Source organism: Pongo pygmaeus, chromosome 1 (genome assembly GCF_028885625.2).
Source record: "Pongo pygmaeus isolate AG05252 chromosome 1, NHGRI_mPonPyg2-v2.0_pri, whole genome shotgun sequence".
Classification (NCBI taxonomy): domain Eukaryota; kingdom Metazoa; phylum Chordata; class Mammalia; order Primates; family Hominidae; genus Pongo; species Pongo pygmaeus.
The window spans coordinates 114880824-114906782 of NC_072373.2; the positions used below are offsets into that span (position 1 = coordinate 114880824).

Consider the following 25959-nt stretch of genomic DNA (forward strand, 5'->3'; position numbering starts at 1 on the left):
AATTCTAATATAACCAAACTACGGCTGCCTACTGAAAATATCCATATACTAATAGTTGAGACCAAATGTCTCCTCAATTTAAGCACTAATAGCATACTGAAAGCCACATTAACTCTTTTAAACTACGAAGGCAATATTAACTACTTCATTAAAGTTATTGGTCACTTGACTAAATTATACCTTGCTGAATAAAATGAAATGGCTCCATAAAAATATTTTAGTTAGTGAGAGAATCTGGCTGGTTAAAAGCTAAAATAAATCACCCTATAAGAAATCTATAAATCTTAACAATGGTTTTGAAACACTTTGATTATACAAACAGTTTGAAGATTCACTAAGGGACATGAAGTTTAAAATATAATGACAAGAAAAATAAAAGTGAACACAAGACATAATTTTCATCGTCTGATTTTTATATAGATTTCCTGCCTTTTTAAAATCCACATTATATTGTAAATATCAGAGATTTTTAATCACATCAATTTTTGTGGGTTGACAACTTTTTCTTATAAAAATACACAAATAAGTTATATATATTTTAAATTCTGTGATACCATAATCACAGCAACAAACATACAGTACCTTACCAGGCTATGGAATTTCTCTTCATTTTAAAGACATCTATATGCCATAAATAAGAAATATTTTTATAACTAAAATCAAAAGTATATAGCATGTCCTACAAATTCCTTATACAATAAACCAGTCAACCAGTCAATTTCATCTATTAATTAAAGGATGATTTTGTAAAATACTCTCTTGATACTATACTTTTCACATATAGTACCCATTTCCCCTCTTCTTGATTTCATGGTTTAAAATTAAATTGCCTCTACATAAATGGAACTTTCATAACCCAAAAAATACAGAAGGAGAAAAGAAGGTTTTAAAGGATATATCTTAAAACATTAATCAAATAATAATCCTTTTGAAGCTTCAAAAGAAATATACATATAGGTAATAAGTTATATTCCAATTACAAGAAATTTAATATGAATGGGAAATCTTCTGACCTCCAAATCAGAGTCTCTTAGTCCTTCCTGATAGTGACAGTCAGAATTACCAACCTAAAAAGATAGATGTTTCTATAAGAAAATACTTCTGATAAGAGCTTCTAAATAATAACAATTAAATACAGAAGACTAGTAATGCAGTAACTAAAGACTTTTTTCTTCTTCAGATACGCAGTTCATTACCTAAACAGATTATATCTACACATACTATGCTTAACTGACCTGCTCAAGCATGGGCAAGAAATTAACTTTTTGTAAAGCAGGATCTGCAAGATAAAAGACAACAGGTATTAAATATGCCAACATCTTTTTCTCTTTCTTTTTTTTTTCTTTTTTTTTTTTTTTTTTTTTGAGAGAGAGAGGGCATCTGGCTCTTTTGCCTAGACTAGAGGACTAGTGAGCCCATCATGACTCACTGCAGCCTCAAAGCCTCCATCTCTAGGGCTCAAATGATCCTCCCACCTTAGCCTCCCAAGTAGCGGGACTGCAGGCACATGCCACCATGTCCAGCTAGTTTTGGGGGTGGTGGGGTTTGTTTGTTGGTTTTTTTTTTTGTACAGACAGGGTCTCCTTATGTTGCCCAGGCTGGTCTCAAACTCCTGGCCTCAAGTGATCCCCCTCCATCAGCCTCCTTCCCAAAGTGCTGGAATTATAGGTGTTAGCCATCGTGTCCAGCCTTATTTTTTATATTAAGTATTATATCTAGCTTTTGTGTCAAGAATACTAATATAATACTTATGTTACATTTTCAATAACTATCGATGTATATAACACAATGTTTCTATATAAGCTGATACACTGCTTTTCCAGGCTCCTACCTGAATCAATGTTTTCCCCATTTTTGGAGAGATTAGTCTTTGCAAATGGAAACTCAAAATCATCTTCAGTACATTTGTTGAAACTCTAGAGACACAAAGAAGTTCTTAAATATGCTGTTTCATACCACTCTGATATACTAATAGTGTAATATATACATATGTAATATACATCTGCTTAAAGAGGTTACTATAATTGCAAATCCTTTTATGTACATACAATGTTTAAAATATCAAATGCCTTTTCTATATAAACAAAGAAAAAATTCTAATTAGATACATCCACTTGTAAGATGAAGCTAAACTATAAATTACGCAATATATGGGTTTGTAGGTATTCAAGAATAATAGTAAATCTAACTAGTAGTATAGAATAATATTAGTAGATTTCTTCAGTTTATGATTTCCCTTGATAGAATTAAAGATTGTCTTTATTGAATAGCATTTAATAATATATTATTGCCTATAGCAGCCACAAGAATTGTTTTACAGCATATACAAGTAAAATAGTCATTGCTTCATCGCATCTCCAATATAAGGATCCACATGATAAGTTTTTTTAAATAATTTTTTTAAAGCTCTGTTTCACCTGAGAAACTTGGTATAATTCCTGCTATCCAATGATAACACCATTACATAAATGAATTTCCCTCTTTGCCCTATCCACTAGGAAGCTCAGAGCCAAATCTGAAGCTCAGCCACAACACGAATTATTACTCATATATAGGCATTTGTCCAAATAGTCCTCATTTTTCTTGATAATTTTCCTAATTTTCTCCTAACATATTCTACTATCTCGTAGTATCTGTCCTGTAAGTTGCCACGAATCAAATACGGAAAGAAGGAGGATTAAAATAAGCAGGTTCTACTATGTATGCAGAGTTCTACGGCAGCAGTCATTATTTAAATGAATGATGCCTACACAATAATGCTCACTGTTCATTTAAAGCAATGGGATTCAAAATTCTTGGGTAAATGAGACCATTTATTGAGAAGAAATAATTATAAAACACCACCAGGAAGAAAGTACACTTTTCTTCATTTCCCTAAAGTTAAGAAGAGTCCAATTAAGAGTCACATGGAAATTTACCTTGAAGAAAGTGGAATCTCCTCCCAGGGTCTGAGGTTTCACCGCAGACACCTGACTGCTGCTTAATCTCGGTGGTACGAACAATGCAAAGGGCTTTTGCTTTTCCATTTTCTCTGTTACGGTTGTAAATATCTACCGCCCCGGGGGACGGGAGGGGAAGGAAAGTTTTTTTCACCGTGTGTCATGAATACACTATGTATTCTTTAAAGCGATGTTTACAAACTAAATGGCTAAAAAAAAGGAATCCACGGGGCTCTCGCTACAGTGGAGCCCTACAACGTCGCTTACCGCGGAGTGGGCAACGGGATAAACCCTCGTTTCCTTCTCCCTTTCGCCCCACCGCCCGCTGCCACGCTGGCCTGAAAAGAAAGCCCGTTCCCTTCTCCTGTCCCATTAAATTCCATCACATCGCCAGGAGGAACTGTCTTAAGTTCCTGGACCACTCCCCAAAAGAAAACGGCGGAGGGCAGCGGCGGGGTGGTGCAGTAGCACAATATCGCCCCGCTCTGGGATCAGTCCCCAGGAAAAGAACTCGGGGCACCTGCCCTCACCTTTGAAGAACTAGCGGGAAACCATGGGCTCTGTGCCCACGCGAACTGCTACATACGGTCTATGAGGGCAACAGAAAGAACCAATAGCTCCCGCCTCAGAACCTCAGAAAAGGCGGGAAATCGCTCAGCCTGAGCGCCCCGGAGCGCGTGGGCCCCGGGTGGCTGGCAGTTCAACGGCTAAATAACCGTCGCTGCGTAGGCTTGCCAGGCTCCCAGGACCTGAATCTCGCGAGATTTCCCTAATCGCTAGGAACAATTCTTTCCCGGATTCTGTATTTCCTTGGAGTGGAAGTTCTTTAGGCTTCTGCTATTGTCAAAGAATGCTAGGGAAACTGTCAGGCGCTATGACAGACTGAAGCTGACAGTGAAAAATCCATTTCTGCCTTCCAAGAGGTCACAATCTTAGGAAGGAAACAGATGGGCAAACAATCACAATGTCGTATAATCATTTAGGGTAATTCCTATGATAAGGACGTAGGCAAAGTGGCTCTTAGGGTGGCTTCGGGAGTCAGGAGAAGCTCCACAGATGTGGTATGGTTCTGTTACTGCTTCACATAAGAATGAGTGAATGGAGAGTTGGCTAGGTGGGCCGGTGGCTCACACCTGTAATCCCAACACTTTGGGAGGCCAAGGCGGGAGGACTGCTTGAGCCCAGGAAGGAGTTCAAGACCAGTCTGGGCAACGTAGTAAGACCCCGCCTCTCCTAAAATAGCCGGGTGTGGTGGCGCGCACCTGTGTCCCCAGCTACTTAAAAGGCTGAGGCGGGAAGATCGCTTGAGTCTTGGAGATAGAGGCTGCAGTGAGCTAATAATCCTGCCACTGGCTCCAGTCTGGGCAACAGAGCCAGATTCTGTCTCAAAGAGAGAGAGAGGAGAGAAAGGAGGCAGAGGGAGGAAACGGGGGAGAGTAGGGAAAGAGGGGAGAGAGGGGAGAGACGGGAGAGAGGGGAGAGCGGGGAGAAGGGGGAGAGGGAGAGGGAATGGGGAAAGAGTTTTGCTGGCTGACGGAAGGCGAGCAAAGGCATTGGAGTTGTTTGAGAGATTAGTACAACTAAGTCCAAGAAGCGTTCTGTGTGAGGATTAAGTGGGGAAAATGGCAAGAGATGACACTAGAGATTTCAAGAGCAAGTATTAGCCGGGCGCGGTGGCTCACTCTGGTAATCCCAGCACTTTGGGAGGCCAGGGAGGGCGGATCACTTGGGATCAAGAGTTTGAGACTAGCCTGGCCAACATGACGAAACCCTGTCTCCAGTAAACATACAAAATTAGCCAGGCACGTGGCACACGCCTGTAGTCCCAGCGACTCGGGAGGCTGAGCCAGGAGAATCGCCTGAACCCCCGGGGAGGCAGACGTCGCAGTGAGCCGAGATCGCCCCATTTTGCATTCCAGCCTGGGCCACAGAGTGAGACTCCGTCTCAAAAAAAAAAGAGAGAGAAAGAGCAAGTATTATAGAAAGGCCTCGGAAAAGTGTCTGGATTTTTGACTTTGTGGACAGAGATCCTGAAGAATTTTGAGCAGGAAGGATTACACGATCGAGTTCAGAAGAAAACTTGTAGTATGAAGAATGGTTTAGGCTTAAGAGACCAGAGTAGCGAGGCAGTTTTAATAGCCTGGGTGAGACATGAGGACCTGAGCTATGACACGGACAGTGGAGTGAAGAGGAGGCGTCAAATGTAAAAGATATTTAAGAAGTAAAATTAGTAGAATTTGATAACTTTTTAATAGTAAGCAGTGAAAGAAAGGGAGCAGTCTAAGATGACTACCTGGTTTCAGGCTTGAGTAACTAGCTATTATCATTATCCTAGTGCTAAGTTACTTAATTTTGAGCAATAAAATAATGAGCTCCATTTTGAATATATCATTGACTTTGTTTTCCAACTTTCTCTGGGCATCATAATATAATTGATGCTTTTTCTAAGGACTTTAGCAATATTTTTAATAGCTCATTTTGTATAAAGTAATCAGAAACAATCATTCCCGATAAAATAAAATTTTTGAGCAGTACAGGATGATCCAGTTTAACTCCTTCATTTTACTATTTAAGGAAAGTGAGTCTAGATACTCTGAAAAAGATAAGATACTCCCTCAGAGAGATGATACTAAGAATATACACAAAGTACCACCAGAGGCAATAATTGATCTAATTAAAAATTTTCATTCAATTGAGGCTATAAATCTAATATCCCAGTATTTTTAAAAGTTGTACAACAGTGAAAATTTCAATTATGGTCACTTTTTTCTTTATTGAAAACCAAAATGCTACTTCTAGTGTTATATTAAATTTACCATATTTTATTTACTTAAAATCAGTCTTTCAAAGCAATAGTACCACCATAGAATTTCTCACTTCCATGTATTTCACATGAAATTTAATTTAACATATGAACATCCTGTCCATATAAGGACTTAAAAATTTGTAGAAAGATTTCTGGTTTTAAGAACTTCGGTTTTTTCCACAAAAGATGTTGACAAAAATGTTAAAATATTCTGTGCCAGAATGAGAAGGAAATTATGTTTAATTTCCTAATATATGTTAAAATATTTTAATAATTTGTATTTTAATTTTTCATTATTCTTGCCATCACAAAATTCCTACTTTGTTTTTATAAAGCATCTCTTTTTTTAAGGCATTAAGAAACGATAAGATTTGAACCGTTTTGCTTGTCTTTAATAATTCATAAAATGCTGTAACAGGAATAGGTTTAAAATGTTACTTCCTTATTCCACCAGTCTGGCTTTAGTTAATGAAGGTCACAAACTCTCTTTATTCTGTTGTTGTTGTCGCTGTTGTGGTTGAGATGGAGTTTCGATCTTGTCGCCCAGGCTGGAGTGCAATGGCGTGATCTCGGCTCATTGCAATCTCCACCTCCCGGGTTCAAGCCATTCTCTTGCCTCAGCCTCTGGAGTAGCTGGGATTACAGGCACGCATCACCATGCCTGGTTAATTTTTGTATTTTGTTTTGTATTTTTAGTAGAGACGGGGTTTCCCCATGTTGGTCAAGCTGGTCTTGAACTTCTGACCTGAGGTGATCCACTTGCCTCAGCCTCCCAAAGTGTTTGGATTACAGGTGTGAGCCACCATGCCCGACCAAACTCTCTTTATTTCGATTACAACTGTTTGCACTAGCTAGCCTTTCTTATATCCATAAATTTATGTATTTTCATTCAATGTTTTACTGAATGAAAAAAGTGAAGCTTCTTCAAGTAATAACTCTCTGGCTCCTTTTGAAGGAACCATGAGGAAACAACTTTTGCTTCTTTTGAGTCCAATCATAAAAAGAATCCTAGATATCCCTCAGTGATAGTTCTATATTCCACAAAATTTTCATAAAATTTCGATGAGCATTGATGATGTCCATTTTACGGTGATATATTGGTAACACAGCAATACCGTTCATGTTGTCCAAATCAGTCATCCTATATGATAAAGTAAACAATTCAGATTTAGGAAGTTTAAAACAAACTACAACATTCTAAAATTTCAGCAAGAATACAAATTTCACTTCTCAGAGAGTAAAGTAGCCAATTTGGGGTCCTTTGTTTTCCAAGTGCTAAGTATTTCTGAATGGTTATAATTCAGAGTTCTCAGTTCAGTATGCTTCCATATGAGATGAGCAAAATGCTGTGGATCTTCTGGATGATACATTTTTGAATATTTATACAATATTTGTAAAACTGGTTCTTGTAAATTTTCCATATATTGCTTATTTTTAAGGCATGGACGATCTGAAAAATATCATCATATTTATCTTAATGTATATTGGAAAGTAGCAAAAGATAAATAATCTTTTAAAACAATGCAGCTTTTAAATAACAAAAAACAAATATTTACTGAGCCCTTAAAATATGCTAAACATTATGCTAAGTGACTTGCCTCTATTATTTTATGGAGTAGTCACAATACTGTATGAGGTAAGTTCTATTATTACCACCATTTTCCAGATGAGCTTCTTGAAACTTAGAAAATTAAGTAATTTCCACTAAGTTACATAGGAAGGAAGGGTCAGTGAGTAGTTATAAGAATATAAAAGCAGCCGGGCCAGGCACTGTAACTCACACCTGTAATCCTAGCACTTTGGGAGGCCGAGGCTGGTGGATCACCTGAGGTCAGGAGTTTGAGACCGGCCTGGCCAACATGGTGAAACCCCATCTCTACTAAAAATACGAAAAATTAGCCACGTGTGGTGGTGGACGCCGCCACGTGTGGTGGTGGATGCCTGTAATCCCAGCTACTCAGGAGCCTGAGGCGGGAGAATCACTTGAACCCAGGAGGCAGAGGTTGCAGTGAGCCGAGATTGCACCGCTGCACTCCAGCCTGGGTAACAAGATCGAAACTCTGACTCAAAAAAAAAAAAAATATAAAAGCAGCCAAGAGCTTACTTGAAACTTAAAAGAATTCAGTAATTTTCCCAAGGTCAACAGTAAATAAAAGGCAAAGCTGTTCAAGTATCCAGCTGTAAAATATAAGAGCCAATCAATAATTTATTAATGTTTAGGCAGCATTCATTCATCCATCCAGTCATTGTGCTAGCGATACAGCAGTGAACATAACAGACAAAATTTTCTCCCCTCACTGAGTTTATATTCTGGGTCTGAGAGGAGTCGGGGAGGAAAGAGACATATACACATTTTTTAAAGTAATAACGTAATATAGCAGAGTGGTGTGTTATAGAGGAAAAAAAACAGGGAGGAGGATAAGAATTTAGGGTAAGGGGTGGTAACTAATTTTTCAAAGGCGAATCAGGGATAAAATGGCATTTAGCAGAAATCTAAGATGGTGAATGAGGGAGTCATGTGACTATCTGGGGAAAGAGGTTTCTAGGCAGAAGACTTATCAAATACACTAACCAGGAGCCTGCTTGAAATTTTCTAGGAATATCTGCATCAAAAACAGCATGGCTGGAATGGAATAAGCAAAAGGAATAGTAATAGGCAATGATGAAAAGAACTTTGGCTTTAATCTGTGTAAAATAGGAAGCCATTTAAGGGTTATGAGCTGAGGTGTATCACATGATCTGACTTACATTTTCGAAGAATTACTCTGGCTCCTGTATAGAGAATAGACTGTAGAGAGGCAAGGGCAGAAACAGAAAAAGCCAGTTAGGAGAGTAGTTTAAATTAGGATGGTAAGGATAGAAATAGTAAGTTCTGGTTAAGTTCCGGAAATATTTTGAGAGCAGAGCCAGTGGGATTTGTTGTATATTTGATATGGGTATAAGAGAAAGAAAGAAGTTAAGGATGAAAAAAATTTTAGCTTATACAACTTCAAGGATGGAAAATACCATTTAGCAGAGATGGAGAACAAATATAGAAGGATGGAGGGGGAGGCCAACTAGGAATTCACTTTCAAGCATGTTAAATTTGATATGCCTACTAGATATACAAGTTAAAATCTTGAATAGGCCATTTAATGGGGTTTGAGAGAGCACTCCAGGTTGGTATATATAATAAATTTAGGGGTGGTCAGCATATACATGGCCTTCAAAGCCATGAGATAGGATGAAATTGCAAAGAAAGTGAGTACAGAAAAAACAGAACTGAGCCCTGGAATATTCTTGTCATTTGTCACTGTGGGAGATGAAGAGGAATTAACAAAATAAACTGAAAGTGCAACCACTAAGGAGAAAAATCAAGAGTGTGTGGGGTCTTGGAAATCAAGAAAAAAAATGCATGTCAAGAAGGAAGAAGTGATCAACTGAAGCCAAGTGATGAAAGTCTTCTAAGAGAGGGGACGTGATCTGTTCTGTCAAATGTAGCTCATGGGTCAAGTAAGCTGAAGACTAGGAATTGACCACCGGAATCAGCAATGCCAAAATCCTAAAGATATTGACTAGTTATGGTGATGTGGAGAGGAGAGGACATAATCTTACTGTAGAGGGTTTAGGAGTTAACAAAAGGAATGGAGAAGGGAGTATACACAACCCTTTAAAGAATTTTTTTTCTGTAAACTGGAACAGAGAAATAAGAGTAGATGAAAGTGGATATGAGGTCAAGAAGCATTTTTTTAAGTTGCAAAAAGTTATAGATGTATATAAGCTTAAAGGAATGCTCCTGTAGAGAAGGAAATTGTGATAAGACAAAATTGGCACATTTGGCTGTAATTAATAATTTAGTAACCTCAAACCTCATCATTTCATGCCAAATTTAATACAGATTTTTACCACTGAATGGTTTTTACCTGAAAAAAAGTTTTTACCTGAAAAAACAATTGTTGCTGCAAGCAGAGCATATTCAGTATTAGTTATATCAAGTTTGCTCATTCTTTTGTAGAAGTAAAACAGTGTGTAATAAATTCTTCAGTAACACCCAAAAAACTGATACGAAAATGTATTTTCATCCAAACATAAGGTAGAATCAAACATATGGAAATTATCATTGTATCTCAAAGCAGTATAAGAAAGTGAAACATTATATACTAATTTTTCCATCCAATATAATATTTCATATTGAGTCATATTACCTATTAGAGTAATAGAAGGACATTCTTCATTGTAAAATTTTTCCATAGAACAAATAAGACTTCTATCACCACTCCTATTGTGACAATTTGTTGTATAATCTGAATGATTTAATATTCTCACAAACCTAGTAAAAAGGAAAAATATAAAGTCTGATTTTTTTTCTAATCTTTAAACTCAATCTTTCAGAATCCAGCATAGTTGTTAGATCAGAAATACTCCCAGCAAATGATAGATTTATAATTTTTATTACTGAAACGTGAAGTTAAATTAATAGTTTTTAGTTTATAGAAAGATTGTATAAGAGACCCTCCAAAAATGTGTTTTCCATGACACTATATAATAAAAAATAGCTTTTTATAAAACTACTTACGAAGAGCTATTATGAAGTATTTTTGCCTATAGTAACTGGCAAAATTAATATAAAAAATAGCTCAATGTTATACAATTTGTTGCTAAATTTAACAGTAACTATTAACATTAAAGTTAGAAAGAAATCCATTTTTACTTTCAGAGGCTGATTCTTTCTGACTGTAAAGTTGGGCCCCATCGAGAAATATCACTTCAGTTTTTGATCCCTTCTCTAGTGCAGTTTGATCCTCATTGGTCAAATTTTCAAATCCTTTAAAGAGAAGATCACATAATTGTTTGAAATCTATAATCAAAAGATAATTTTCAGATGTAGTATTTTAACATTTTAAATTATTCATATAATAGTATGAATCCTAAATGCTCCCTTAGAATAATCATAATATGTTATTTCAAATTTGAAATAAATTCTTGATTCCACATGGTAATATTTTGGGGCACTTTTATCAGAACTGAATAATATTCTTCCTATGGCAAGAGCAAATTAAACGTAGTTGATTTAGCCTTGAAGAATTTATGTTTACAATGAGATATCTGTACATGTAAATAGATAGCTAAGTTTTGGCCAACAGTGGTTTGATTTTTCAGTATTGTACAGGGAATTTTCTTTGTTACATGCTTTATAGAAACAAACAAAAGTCATTTTCCAAAAATAAACAATTAACCTTTTGTTTGTCTTAACTCTCAAGTCTTTGAAGTCATTTGAATAATTTCACTTTTTTATTTTTAATTCTTATGGGTATATCGTAGGTATATATATTTATGGGGTACATAAGATATTTCGATACAGGTATACAACGTGTAATAATCACATCAGGGAAAATGGGTATCCACCACCTCAAGCATTTATCATTTCTTTGTGTTACAAATATTCTAGTTATAGTTTTGTGGGGTTTTTTGTTGTTGTTGTTTAGAGACAAAGCTCTCACTCTCTCGCCCTAGAATGCAGTGGTGTGATCACAGCTCACTGTAACCTCGAACTCCTGGGCTCAAGCAATCCTCTAGCCTCAGCCTTCTGAGTAGCTGGGACCACAGGCACACACCACCAGGCCTGAGATTTTTTTAATTTTTTGATGAAATGGGGTCTTGCTGTGTTGACCAGACTTGTCTCAAACTCCTGGGCTCAAGTAATTCTCCTGCCTGGGCCTCCCAAAGTGCTGGAATTACAGGTGTGAGCCACTGCACTAGCCTCTTTTAGTTATTTTTAAATGTACAATAAATTATTGTTGACTGTAATCAACATGTTGTGATATCAAATACTAGATCTTATTAATTCTAACTATATTTTTGTACCCATTAACCATCCTTACTCCCCTCACCACACTACTCTTCCTAGCCTCTTTTATCTGAATTCTACTCTCTGAGCAGTATTTTTTAATATTTAGATTTTCACCCATCTGATTAAAGCAGACAAAATAAACACGTTTTTGCATTGAGAGGCAGCTTTGTGAGCCCAGGAGTTTAAGATCAGCTTGGGCAAAACGGTGAAACCCTCTGTCTACAAAAAATGCAAAAATTAGCCGAGCATGGTGTGCATGCCTATAGTCCCAGCTACTCAGCAGGCTGAGGTGGGAGGATCACATGAGCCTGAGAAGTCAAGGCTGCAGTGAGCCGTCATCATGCCACTGCACTCCAGCCTGGGCAATAGAGTAAGACCCCATCTCAAAAAAAAAAAAAAAAGAAAAAGAAAAAAGAAACAAAACATTGGTGAAAAAATAGAGGGTTTTTTCCTTTTCCTTAAATATCCACTTCCCTTAAAACAGGGAACTTTTTATAAAATTAACAAATATTAAATTAATTTTTCCCAAAGGTAATTAATTACCTGGGAGCCCCTTGGTAAAATTCATTAGCCCACGTATGTGTAGGACTGCTGTCTCTGAGAGTCGCAAAAAGCTCAGTTCAGGATTTGCATGTTCCTGCAGCTAACCCATAAAAAAGCAATAAGATGAATTTTATTCATCTTATTCAATAATGAATTTTATTTTTTCAAGTATCTTTTGAAATTTTAAACTGTTATGCTTGTGCCTTTGTTTCCTAACATAATTATACATTATTTCTTTCAGTAATGAACACATACAAATTTGTTTCTTCTAAAGGAATGGTATATTTTTGATGAGCAGCCACAATGTTATTAATGAGCTGATGTTCCTCTTGAGATAGTTCCATGCTTTCCTGAATCTATAAGAAAATATAGGAGGAAAATTATAAATATGGAATTCATAGTTATTAAAAAAAACACCATAATTAAAGAAACAAATTTTATAAGAAAAGCCTTGCCACTTTTCCAGATCTAGTGGTGGATGATAGAAATGTGTTGTCTACTCCTTCCTCTTCCACTTTGATGTTAGAGTAAAAATGATTCTTCTGCTTAAAGTTCTTTTGAAGTCTCTTTGATTTACATTGGATTTCTGTGAGCAAACCTGTGTTATTACAAAATTCATATAAAATGTTTTTGGTATGACAGATAACATGATAGGATTAAAATTCTCTTATATTGTACACGTATATATACATATATCATCATAGACTTGTCTTTTTACAAAGAATCCTTCTTTTGGGCAAGTATGTACATAACAATTACATTTACTACATTACTTTCTCCTTTTCATTCCACAACTATCTTGTCTACTTAAAAGTACACAGTGATCCTAGACATAAATTATACATTAATTTTGCATCTCCAAATTATAAATTTAGAATCTTTAATATTAGAACAATTTTCACATGTATTATATTTTGGAAACAACATAAAATATCAACTCATAAAGCCGTTGAACTACCTTAGCTACAGGCTTTTATCTTTGATTTTTACATCATACGGTCAAGAGAGTATCTTGTGATGTTCAAAATCAGCTCAGTCAATTTTTTTCTTATAATCAAGTCAAGGCAGTGGACTCTCTTTATAAAGTGAACAATTTTTATTTTTGGCTTGCCACCTTTACATATCTTTGAATCTTCAGCTAGAACTTCTACCTGAAGAGCAACAGTTGTTGTAAATAACTACTAAAACTAACCAAATATTAATCTTTATCATTTATTATGTTCGTCTTTTTTTCATAAGTGTTTAAAACATACCAATCACATAAAAAGTATATCAGGAGCTGAGGTAGAAAAAAAAAACAAAAGCCTTAGCCTCTTTCTAAATTATTTCATTATTTTGTTGGGAAACAAGAATATATCAAAATATGAAGCCATTTAAAGAATATCAAATATTAAAACAATTAGAACTGAATATACAAATACAAAAATTATATAAAGAAAAGGAGTCATTAGAATTAGAGGGAATTAATTGTGGGGAGGCTTACTAAAGGGGTATATTTGAAAGAGGTTTTAGTTATGAGAAAGAAGAGTACCCTAAAGGAAAAGGGAATGGCCGAGAAGTGAAGATAAGTCATGAAAGGGTGTAAAATAAATTCATAAAATCTTACACAGGCAGAAGAAGAAATGGTGGTAAAGAATTTCAACTACAGAAAGATTTCAAATTAACAAGAATTAACTGTTTGGAAAGAGAAATTATAGACTCCTTTAAAGACAGGAACCATGCAGGAGTTTGAGAACAGCCTGGGCAACATGGAGAAACCCCATCTCTGCAAAAAATATAAAAATTAGCCAGACGTGGTGTGTGTGTCTGTAGTCCCAGCTACTCGGGAGGCTGAGGTGGGAGGATCACCTGAGCCCAGGAGGTCGGGTCTTCAGTGAGCTGTAATAACACCACTGCACTCCACAGACTGAGCAACAGCGTGAGATCCTGTTTCAAAAAAAAGGAAAAAGAAAAAGAAAAAAAATAAGGAGCCATGTCAAAATGGAGTCCGTGATATATGGGAAAAGGGCATGTTTTTAGTTACATTCAAAGCAAGAAGTGAGACTCACAGCTTGGTGTCTGTATGTAATACTGATGACAACTTAAAGGAAACAAGTCAACCTTTTTGGACAGCACAAAATAAAATGGTCATCTAAATTGGTGAAAACATTCTTTAAAAGCAGGTGTTCTTAATGCATTTATATCTCTTCAACTGAAAAACATTAGTTTCTTTTTTTTAATTATTATTATACTTTAAGTTTTAGGGTACATGTGCACAACAGATGGGAATTGAACAATGAAAAACATTAGTTTCTATAGAATTGAACTATAGTCTGATATTGGAGGAATAGCAGATAATAAGGGAAATGTCATTAGAAGTCAGAAGGCTTCATAATGATTTTCAAAAAGAGGCAGAAAGATAAATTTCATACAAACTACACCTGAACAATTTGTTTATGGAAACTCAAAAGGAAAAGCAATAATCAGTGAAACCCAATATAAATTAACAGAACAACTAATCATGTCAGCTTAATTTCAATTCTGTCTTGGACAGGATTCTTAGAATGGAAGATCAAGGAAATACTTCAGACAAAGTATATATGGAATTTAACACATCATTTCACAAGTCCTCTTAATATATGCTTAGAGCCAGAATTGAGATGTAGGTTGGATTCAAGATTGTTAGTGTAAAGTAATAACTACTTGAGGAACCATATTCAAAGAAAGTTAATAAATAGATGAATGCCAGTCTATAAGAATATTTTTAATGGTAAGTCATAAGGTTTCATATTTCATCTAGTTCTAGACAATATTTTAAACCACAATGTGGATCAAATTGTCAATGTTATCTTAAAGAAATAACCCAAACATCATATGACAAAAAATAATTTTAAAAGCTTTTCAGACTGAATATTATGCTGAAATGTAACAAAGGAAAAGTTTACTGAGGATAGGTATTAAGACCTGCACGTGATGTCAGTCCCTGACTTTTCCAATGCTCTTTAGCAGGAAGTGCTAGTATCTTTAACCTGCAAGGTCGGCTTTGCAATGTTTTTGAACCAATCTTGAGTAACATGAAGGGGGACACAGTCACACACATTGTATTTCTGACTGTAGCACCACATAATGTTTAACATAACCAATACTGGAGTTGGTCAGCATGCCTGGGTTTGAATGTTGGCTCTACCACCTAGTTAGCTATGTGACTCTATGACTTGCTTTCCTCATCCATAAAATGGAATGATAAAATGCGTATTTCATTGTGGTTATAGTGAGAATTAAGTAAGACATGTGGAAAATGGTAGGTTCTATTTTTTATTTTTATTAGCTTTCTGTTCAGCTCCCCAGTGAGAGTGAACCCTTCTCTTGAGCCCTAACCTATTTTTCTAGTGGTCTATAAACATTCTTAGATCTCACCAGCTCCCCTGAAAGTAGAGGACTTGGTCTCCTATGTCTGCAACCTTTGGCTGAGATCTTAATTCACTAATAATCTGGAACCATGACATTACAACTCGTCTGACTTCAAATGACTTCCACTACCTGGGATATCCTATGGTAATCATACCTCAGAGTGTGGTTAGGGCACACTCTTGCTAATAAATCACATTTGTCCTTGGCATACAACTTTTGAACTTTGTAGAGTGAACTGGTTAATAACAGTAAATTAATAGCAATACATGTACAAGCAAAAGGAGGTGTCAGCTCTTAGCTCAATATGAGATGATAGTTTCAGGGTCCAGACTTACTAGCAGCCAATAAGATTGAGCTGAGATTAAAACAGAGAAAAAGAGATCTATAGTGCAGCCACCTTTAAAAGCCAATGTGTTCTTAAACTATATTAATATACCTAACCCATAGTACCTAGAAAGACTGATTTCCACTCTGCTTTGCATATGTTTGATTACCATGTTTGGTAGTGGACATGATACTTTAAAATGAGAGAAAGGAATTCATGAGGAACAAGATAGCTATATTCAGATAGTTAAAGTATCATCATATGGCAAGGGAATTAGGACTCCAAAGGAAAGAAAGTAATGTTGTACAGGCTCTGTTTGTACAGGCTTCTATAACTACTTATGAAACTGACAAAAAAAAAGTATATTAGTTCAATTTAATGGTGAGTGTAGTACGAATATCTATGGTAATGGTGGCAGGATCATAAAAACAAAGTCACGCATTACTTTAGGGCAAACTTGGGGCAACCCTCAAATCACTAGGTCTTGACAATTTCAAATTTTACCTGAGTCCCATGCTCCTATAAAATAGCGAAAGCTAAAGGAATCTTCCCATCCTTTTATGTTCTGGAAAATGGCTTCCTGCAAAGAACTACCTTTCCCAATCTGACTTAGGTAAGACTCATGGATGCCCCTTTGTTTACCTATGACAAAGCCAGACACAGACCATGCAAATTCACATTCTCTGCTACCTGAATGATTATCTTAACTGTTTTATCCCCACTGATCAATCAGAACAAAATATGTATTAATCAAACTTCGGCTAACCTTCATTTCTTGCTCCAGGCCCTGAAACTTTGATCCACCCTAAGCCTGAGCCAGCAAACATAGCTTTCTGAGACTAGGCTAGACTCAGAGTAAAACATTCTCTGATACATTATCTGATCATATCACCTTTTTATCCTACTCTGTAATCAGTTCTTTCTAGCTTTATTTATTCCTTTCTATAAAACTTTTTTGCCTAACTCTTGAATTGCTTGTATATCTTTTAACTACAGCATTCTTCCTATTGCAGTAGTCCCGCTTGCCCTATTGCAAAAGTCCCTTCCCCCCTTGCAGTGCACCTGTCAAATAAAATATCTCCATTGTTCTGTGTTTTATTTGACACATATAGATTTAAGCAGACCTAAGTCTAGAGAGATATGCACATTGTTCGGTGAACACATCTCTCAGATAAATAGGCACCAAATGCTTGAGAAGCAAGTGTACTAGCTTGGTATACTCCATAAGAATCACAAAGTTTTAATGATATGCCGATTACTTTACTGGGACTCCTGTATTCTATGAAGATAGGAATGTACTGTGTATTTAATACTTTTGGTTCATCTTTTTCCAGTTCCATCATTTCAGTTGTATGCTTATGGAATGAAACCAAGCCACATAAAAATCCAGGGCTTTCCTGATGAAAACTCCTTTTACCTAGAATATGGGGTCAGACAGCCAGGAATTCAAATGTAGAAGGATAAATGAGAGAGAGAGAGAGAGGCATAGAAAGATGCAGTGGGAGACTGGAAAGCATATAAATAACATTTGAATAATGTTTATATTCCTATTCCATGACAGCCACACTCATATAGATTCTCTTTTTCCAATTTTGGAATAATTCCTTCAAGTTTAGAGGAAAGGAGGACTAATTTCATTTATGGATTGTCCTGGAAGAAAATGAGTTCCGTTTCACATAGGTTTTCAGGTATAGGTTAAAAGACAACTTACCAGGGATTGCTAGGAACTGAATTGTATCCTTCAAATTTCATATATTGAAGCCCTAACCCCCAATGTGATGGAACTTGGAGATGGAGCCTTTGGGAAGTAATTATGTTTAGATAAGGTCATGAGGGGTGGAGCTCTGGTGATGGGATTTGTGCCCTTCTAAGAAAAGACACTGGTGAGCTTGCTCTTTCTTCTCTCCACTGTGTAAGGACACACAGAGAAGACAGACATCTGCAAGCTAGGAAGGGAGTCCTCATCAGAACCAAACTGTGCTGGCATCCTGATCTCAGACTTCTGCCTCCAGAATCGCAAGACAATAAATTTCTTTTTAAACCACCCAGTTTATGGTATTTCTTATGGCAGCTCAAGCTAACTAAAACAGGGCTAAAGTAAAGGATTCAGGCTAGTTGGACAGGAAAACCTTAAGATCTATAACATATCTGAAATTTTAAGTAATAGGAATCCTTTTGATGAAGAACTTTGACAAAAGAGATTGGGTTTTGCAATAATAATCAGTATGAAATAAGAGGAATATTGCATGGGCATTTATTGAACAAGAGTATAGCTTAATAAAAAAATGAAGATTATTATGACAGCTAAAGATAGATTGACCAAAAAGAGAGAATGAAGAAATGGCCAGGAAACTAATATAATAGCATAAATGCAAAATAATAAGAGTTAGAACAAGGCTAGATTAGACATGAAAAGAAAACGTTAATAGTACTCTTTAAAGAAAAATTAGCTGGGCATGATGGGATGCCTGTAATCCCAGCACTTTGGAAGGCTGAGGTGGGAGGATCACTGAGCCCAGGAGTTTGAAACCAGTTTGGGCAATAAAGCAAGATCTCATCTCTACACAAGAATTTTATTTTAATTAGCCAGATATGGTGGCATGTGCCTGTGGTCCCAGCTACTCGAGAAGCTAAGGCCTGAGGTGGAAGCTGCAGTGAGCTGTGATTGCACCATTGCACTCACAGCCTAGGTAACAGAGCAAGCCTTGTCTCAAAAAAAAAAAAAAAAAAAAGAGGGAAGGAGGGAAAGAAGAAAAAAATTAATTTAAAAATTAAGCCACAAGGAATAGGAGAAATTGAGGAAATTATGTCAAAATTGTAGTACTACTGTAAGGATTAAATAACATCATATAATCTAAGCAAAAAACACAGTGAACATAGAAGGGATTCAAAAAGATTACATACTCTTCTGCTTATAGAGTTGAGTTTTAACACTTGTGTGTTAATTACCAGCAGATGCTACATAACTAGGTATCTTGTAAGCTTTTGGAAACTACTGACTTAAAATTGTGCTCTTTCTAGGTGTAATACATGACTTTAGGTTAAGTAACATGAAAATACAAGGATTTTCAATTGAGAAGAAAATGTGATTATTTCCAAAATTAGAGCAAGATAGTATGGAGCAGGGTCTATGGAAATAATTACTTACATTCGTAACTGGCCATCCAAATTGAGTAGTCTGCTAGAGAAATAGCTTAAATCCAAACAAATAAGTAGACATTCAAAATGACAACCTGAAGAATCCATTAAGTTCTCAGTAAGGTAAAAAAAAATCAAAATCCGCCTCAGAAAAAAGCAAAACACATGGCACTTACATTCTGCCAACATTCCTACTGCCTTACACTTTTTCAGTCTGCACGCTTGACATTTTCTACGCATGTACATGTCCATTTCACAGTGACTACCATTCCTGCAACTATATACTGCATTTTTGTTGATGCTACGTTGAAAAAAACCTAATTAAAAAGTTTTAAAATTTTTTACCATAGGTATTTCTAGTTAATTATTTTTATTAATATATGTCTTCATATTAATCAAGTTAACTAAATTATTTCAATAAAATGTTTTTTCTCTCAATAAGATCGTTTGATATACATTTATCTGGATAGTTGTCTTAATCATCTCCTGATTCATGTATTCTATTCCAAGGTTATTCCTTTCAGTAATCACAGCTGAAAATTAAAATCAATAGCTCTATTACATAAAGTCAACTCTCTATTTTACTGTGGTTATATCAGCTAAAAGCATTTTTAAAACCATGTTTTACAGAATATCAAGATTTCATGAAGCAACTCTCAAGACTTCCTTTAAAGAATAGGTGGTCATGTAAAATAAAACTGTAAAGAAAATCTTTTTCTTCTCTCACATTTCCACTCAATCCACAAAAGAAGTATTCTTCCAAACTTACTTCCCTACGTATGTCTCTTTTTTAGCACTTTCCCAGATGAGAAAGTGTTGTTAGTTTATTTGGACTGAGACATTGAGGGTGCTATGTTTGGCAGGGGGAGGGGGAGGTCTACATTCTCTCTTTCACTTTCTAAATCCATGCATAGTTGTTCCTCTTCATATTTTCTCCTTCAATTCCTGTTCTTATGCAATAATCCCTGCTATCTTTTTCTTCCATTCCAAGCAGTGAAGTCAATAAACTTAGTCAATATCCCTCTTAAAGTCCAGCCATATCATCTTTTTCCATAGACACTTGAGAGTGGGAGTTTCATGATTTAGATTCAACAAAAAGAGTAAAAAGTTCAACTTTGCTTTCCAGAACTATGTCTCATTTGTCAATCTAGTTTTAATAGCAAGGCCCTGCATTTCAAGAGTAAGCAAACATGTGCCCAGCTATTCTATTCACAAAGCTGTTACTTCATTTCCTATAGTCTTCATTTAGCTATTCTTTGTAAGGGGTGAATTGTAAGATTCTAACAGTGAAACTTCACTCTGAACCTCTACAAGACATGTTTTCCTACTATATTGACCTAATCATTCGCAAGTTCTGTCCCCAAACTGCATTTTTTAATAAAAGCCATGCAGGAGTATTTCAAAACCTCAAATTTTATCAAGGACTGTTTCATTCTTGGAAAATGCAATGGTCTTCACTTTCAGACCTTTAATTTGTTTTTGCAAAGTATTAAAAAATATAGAATCTTATAAGTCATTCAATCCAAATTTCCTCCAAATGCATGAATTATAGCAACCACATAAAAAGATGTGACAGTAAACATTCAGATCTTTTAAAACATCATTTTCTCTTCCAACATGAGACTGATCTAGGAATATGGAAACCTTCTACTCTATAAATATCAAATTATACAATTAAATGTAAAAGTCCTCATGAAAAATGAAAAAAACACTACATATAAACTTTACATTCATTCCATTTTCATGTCTTTGATCCCACAGATTGATCCATTTAAACACAGCATGGCTCTCCCTGGTTTTAACTCTCATACTTTAAAAAGTAAGAGTATTCCTACATGCCTAAAATTTTGTACTAAGATTTCAATTTTATTTTAATCTTATCCTTACCTTTGCAACCTTCACAAGTAAGTGCATTATAATGATATCCTGATGCTTTATCACCACAAACTACACAGAATTCTTCCTGTCCCTTATTTCTCGAGGAAGAATAGGTTGGTCTGGACCTTTTTATTCCAGGGTATCCATCTTCAGCACCACGAGCAACCACATAAGTGGTTTATTTAATTCACAGGAACTAAATCCACACTGTCCACCATCACTGTCCTGTGGATCCAATCTATAAGTGTTGAAATGACTTTGTAAAGATTCAGACTGTAAAACTGGAGGAAACTGAGCAGTAGAATACTGGCAATAAGGTGATTTTTGAAAATGAGTGTCATGCAGCTGATAACTAATTTGTTCTGGTAAAATATCTAGTTTTTAAAACATGAAAAAGAACAAATGGTAAAAAGTCAAAATTTCCTAATTGTTTTCAAATTTCAAAGTGTTTAATGCTCAAAAAGCAAAGTTAGTTCAACATATCCACTACATCCCAGAAGCTTTCTGTCCAGCATGATGGACAGACAGTAAACAACTGATACATGATAAATGCTACCATCCCAGGGGTACACAGAGGTTGCTCAGGAGCTATGAGAAGGGGTAATCATTGCTCATAGCTTACATACCAATCCATTCTCCCTCAAGTGAAAAATAATATGTCCTAGAGTTTGGAACAGAAGGTTTTCCCCACCTTCTGCATTTCCCTTGTGGATACAATTAGTTTCAGTGTATTCTGGTCAAGAACAATATGAATTAATAAATTATTTCACTACCTCGCAAAAAAAATCAAACTAAAATACACTTTTACCAGTTATCTGCTTATTTCAAACAAAAGAAAAATTTTGTTTGAACTCTTCATTTGCTATATCTCAATGCCCTTCGTTGCCATTTGTAGCCAGATTTAAATTACTAGTTTCTTTTTAATTTTGTTGTTTATCTGAGTAAATTTACCTAATTCACAGGGTCACTGTAAGAATGAAATGAAATATAGTCATGCACTGCATAAAGACATTTGGGTAAATAATGGACCACACATACAACAGTGGTCCAATAATATTATAAAGGGGCTGAAAAATTCCTGTCACCTAGTGATGTCATAACATAACCATCCTCACATGTTTGTGGTGCTGCTGGTGTAAACAAACCTACTATGCTGCCAGTCATGTAAAAGTATAGCACATACAATTATGTACAGTACATAATACCTGATAATGATAATAAACAACCATGTTACTGGTTTATGTATTTACTATACTATAGTTTTTATCATTATTTTAGTGTGTGCTCCTATTTATTTAAAAAAAAAAAAAAAGGTTAACTGTAAAACAACCTCAGGCAGGTCCTTCAAGAGGTATTCCAGGGAAGGCATGGTTATCATAGGATATGACAGCTCCATGTGCATTATTGCCCTTGAAGACCTGCCAGAGGGACAACGATATGGAGATGGAAGATGACTGATGATTCTGACCCAGTGTAAATCTAGGTTAATGTATGTGTTTGTGTCTTGTCCTTAACAAAAAAGTTTTAAAGGTTTTAAAAAATTTTAATAGAAAAAAGTTAAGAATAGGAAAAGGATATAAGGAAAATATTTTCATACAGCTGTACAATGTATTGGTGTTTTAAGAAAAGTATTATTGCCAAAGAGTCAAAAAGCTAAAAAAATTAAGTTAATAAAGTAAAAAAGTTACAGTAAGCTAGAATTAGTTTATTATTGAAGAAAGAAGATAATTTTTTATAACTTTAGGGTAGCCTAAGTATACAGTATTTATAAGTTCTATAGTAATGTACAGTGATGTCCTAGGCCTTCACATTCACTCACCATTTATTCACTGATTCACCCAGAACAACTTCCAGTCCTGCAAGCTCTATTCATAAGTACCCTATACAAGTGTATCATTTGTTATCCTTTGTACCGTATTTTTACTGAACCTTTTCTGTGTTTAGAATAATCTACCAAATACTTACCATTGTGTTACCATTGCCTACAGTATTAAGTACAGTAATATGCTATACAGGTTTTAGCCCAGGAGCAATAGGCTAGGCCATAGAGCCCAGGTATGTAGTAAGCTATACTCTCTAGGTTTGTGTAAGTACATTCCATGATATTCACACAATGATGAAATTGCCTAACAATGCGTTTCTCAGAACGTATGTAAGCAGCACCTATTATTAAGTGACACATGACTATATGTAATTAAAAGCATTTATATACTATAAAATGATACATAATGTATATTATTATTATCAGAAGCTCCCAAACACCAACTTACTTCCTGCTTTCAGGAGAATTACTAAATTTAAAATTTAAAAATTGGCTGTAGAAGGATCCAGGAATACTTAATTGTTCAATGTCTTTAATATGTGTGCTTCCCCTGGTGCTGAATCATTAGATGATTAGACTTATTCTTATCCTCAAAATTCTGCCACCAAGATTGGTAAACATCATAATTTTAATTAATTTACTTAAATCATTTACAATCTTACAGTACCCAAAGCAATGCTAAATGTTGAATGAATACCAAATGACAGCCTTATATAAGAAAAAAGGTTAACAGTAAAACAATGTAGCTTTCTTTAAAAAAAAAAAAAAAAAAAAAAGAAGAGGACCTTTCTTGGATGACTGTCAAAAAAGACTGTCTCTTTTTCACTACAGTAGAAAACTGGCTGATGTTCTGTTGGCATGGAAATCAGAGTTCAAACTATAAAAGAAAGCTGCATTTAAGATTAAATTTATATTAGAATCTTAGTCTTTTTGCAAAAAAAATTGCTGTTTCTCTTGTATTCTGCTTTCTTTCTCTTTACCTTTCATAAGAATCTTATGTTAAGATTAAAATGTCAAGCATGTGAAAAGCTATTGCGAACTGCATTTACTAAATTGCATGAAAACTAGTTTGAGCCAACCCATAAAAAAACTTCAAATTTGCATGTTAATTCTCTTTTTTAAAACTGAATACAATTTTAGACTATTGTGCTTTTCCTTCCTTACCTTTCATTCTGGCTTACAATATTTTAGTATTATTGATTTTTGAAGTTAATTATTTTCTTTCATAGAGAATAATTTATAGTCTTTTGTTCATTTGTTAATTTATTTTTTAAATCTCTGTAATTAACCATAATTCTCACAAAAAAGTCTTATTAACAATTTTTTACTGTAGTTTTTTGTCACATATCATAGCAATGCACTGACTGGTTCAGCAAGACAATACCTATCAGATGCAGTGACATAAGTATTTACCATTCTGTGGTCCAGTTCTCACTGCTTCATTCATTTCAGTCAATGCTGGGCTTTTCAGAGTAAAACATGAAGGAAATAAAATTTTTGCAGACTATTTGAAAGTATGGTTATTAAATCAGTATGGTTTGATGAAAGTACAATGCTATTTTTTAAACTAAGGATTTAGCAGAATTTATACAAGACATTCATATTTACACTTTAATTGGGAAAATGTTGAATTTTTCATCTCTAAACACCAATTTATTTAATTCTGTTACAGTAGATAGTCAGGCGGATATGAGCAGGGCAGGAGAATCTACTGATCAGCAGCTTTCCAATAAGGTCTCAGGAGTTAGGTGAGTGGGCTCAAGCATATGCAATTAAGAGGCAAAATGGCAGAGTTTAACTGGTATATGACCTTCTAGGGACATTCAACTGGTAAGGAAAGAACACCTCAATTGAGCATTCATACAACTCTGGTAAACACACTGCATATGCTCCCCTCCCAACTGCTAGCAGGCCACTACACATGCAAACAGCCAACCCCAAGGGAAGAATCGAGGAGAAGGGATGCAAGAACCCAGAAGGATGCCAATGTATAAGACCCCATGTCAAAGGTCAAACAGCATCTCTCAAGTTGCCTGCTTGGCCCTCTTCTAAGTGTACTTTACTTCTTTTCATTCCTGCTCTAAAGCTCTTTAATGAACTTTCACTCCTGCTCTAAAACTTGCCTCAGACTCTCCTCCACCCTATGCCCTTCAGCTGAATTCCTTCTTCTGAGGAGGCAAGAACTGAGGTTGCTGCAGACCCATGCAAATTCACCGCCACTGGTATGCTTTGGTGCTGTGTGACTCGGATATGATCTGTTGCTAACACATTTGGTGCCACGTGACTTGGGTACATTCCCCAGTGGTAAGACACCTCTATGCCTTGCCTTCTTCACCTGGAGGCATTTAACCCCCATACATTGTTTTCTTCTCTCCTTTCCCTCTCCTGCTTACTAATTAACACCCAGAATTGTACCTCTCAGCCACAGTGGTCTGCTCCCCGTGCTGATCTCTCAGTTCACCCTGGCTCATGGGGTGGCTCATGGGTATGGGAAGGAACTTGGGGTCCACACCAAGTAGAACTGAGGCACTAACGGCCCTTCTGGACAGGAAACTCTCAAGAGTGAGAGGGCTAAAGCCTAAAACAGGGCAATGTCTGGGGTTTCTTCTGCCTTTTCAACTAAAATCAGCTCTTTCCAAGAACCCATACTGCCTATTTTCGTATTTTCTCTGTGTGTTTTCAGAAATGACCTTACACACCCACCAGACCATCCACCACAGGGGCAAGTTTGCCTCTTTTGCTTTCACTTTGCATGCCACATGGCTTCTTAAACACACACTCCCTGTTATTTGTGTCCCGCAGCTCTTACTGTGTTTATGTGGCAGCAAAGACACAGGCTCCCTTGCAGGTATCCCCTGAGATTTATACTTGTTTTTACCCTACCAGTTTGCATGACCTCCAAACCTTCCCCTGTCTGCTGGCAACATTGCTGGGACATACACTAGTTGGAACCCCTGCTCTGACAGCTCCTTATGACTTACTGAAACAGCCAAGTGTAAGGGGGTCTCCAGAAATCCAACTGGACCGTGCACTGGGAGGAGTGCGCACTGGGGTGGAGCCACAGAATTTCACACCATTTGCAGTGGGGAGGAGCCTGGCCCCACCTCTACCTGGGTGAAACCCAGGGTTCAATCTGTGAGGTGGGAAGCACACTAGCAGGGACTCTGGCTTTGCGGAGAGTCCCTGTTTCCCTTTTTTCCTTTTTGTCCAAAAAACTCCATTAGTCTCAACCTTCAAATTGTCTGCAAGCCTAATTTTTCATGGCCGTGTTGACAAGGACCCAGTTCT

The 25959-nt window shown here is 36.1% G+C and overlaps 1 protein-coding gene across 11 annotated transcripts in view; it reads right to left on the minus strand.

Annotated features, from left to right (window-relative positions):
- SYCP1 (synaptonemal complex protein 1) overlaps positions 1-5310 on the minus strand; it is a 148336-nt gene extending 143026 nt beyond the window's left edge. For 3 of the 11 annotated variants that reach the window (XM_054463095.2, XM_054463130.2, XM_054463088.2), the window contains exons 1-5: positions 3207-3632; positions 2919-3050; positions 1832-1916; positions 1236-1279; positions 1014-1067 (exon numbers count right to left, since the gene is read on the minus strand). In XM_054463095.2, coding sequence (XP_054319070.1) covers positions 1014-1067; positions 1236-1279; positions 1832-1916; positions 2919-3026 — 291 coding nt within the window. In that variant the 5' untranslated portion in view covers positions 3027-3050; positions 3207-3632. Of the gene's footprint in view, positions 1-1013; positions 1068-1235; positions 1280-1831; positions 1917-2918; positions 3051-3206 lie in introns of all 11 variants that reach the window. The other 8 variants (XM_054463120.2, XM_054463077.2, XM_054463152.2 and 5 more) reach the window with 5 other exon arrangements.
- Between the last annotated feature and the right edge of the window lie 20649 nt (positions 5311-25959).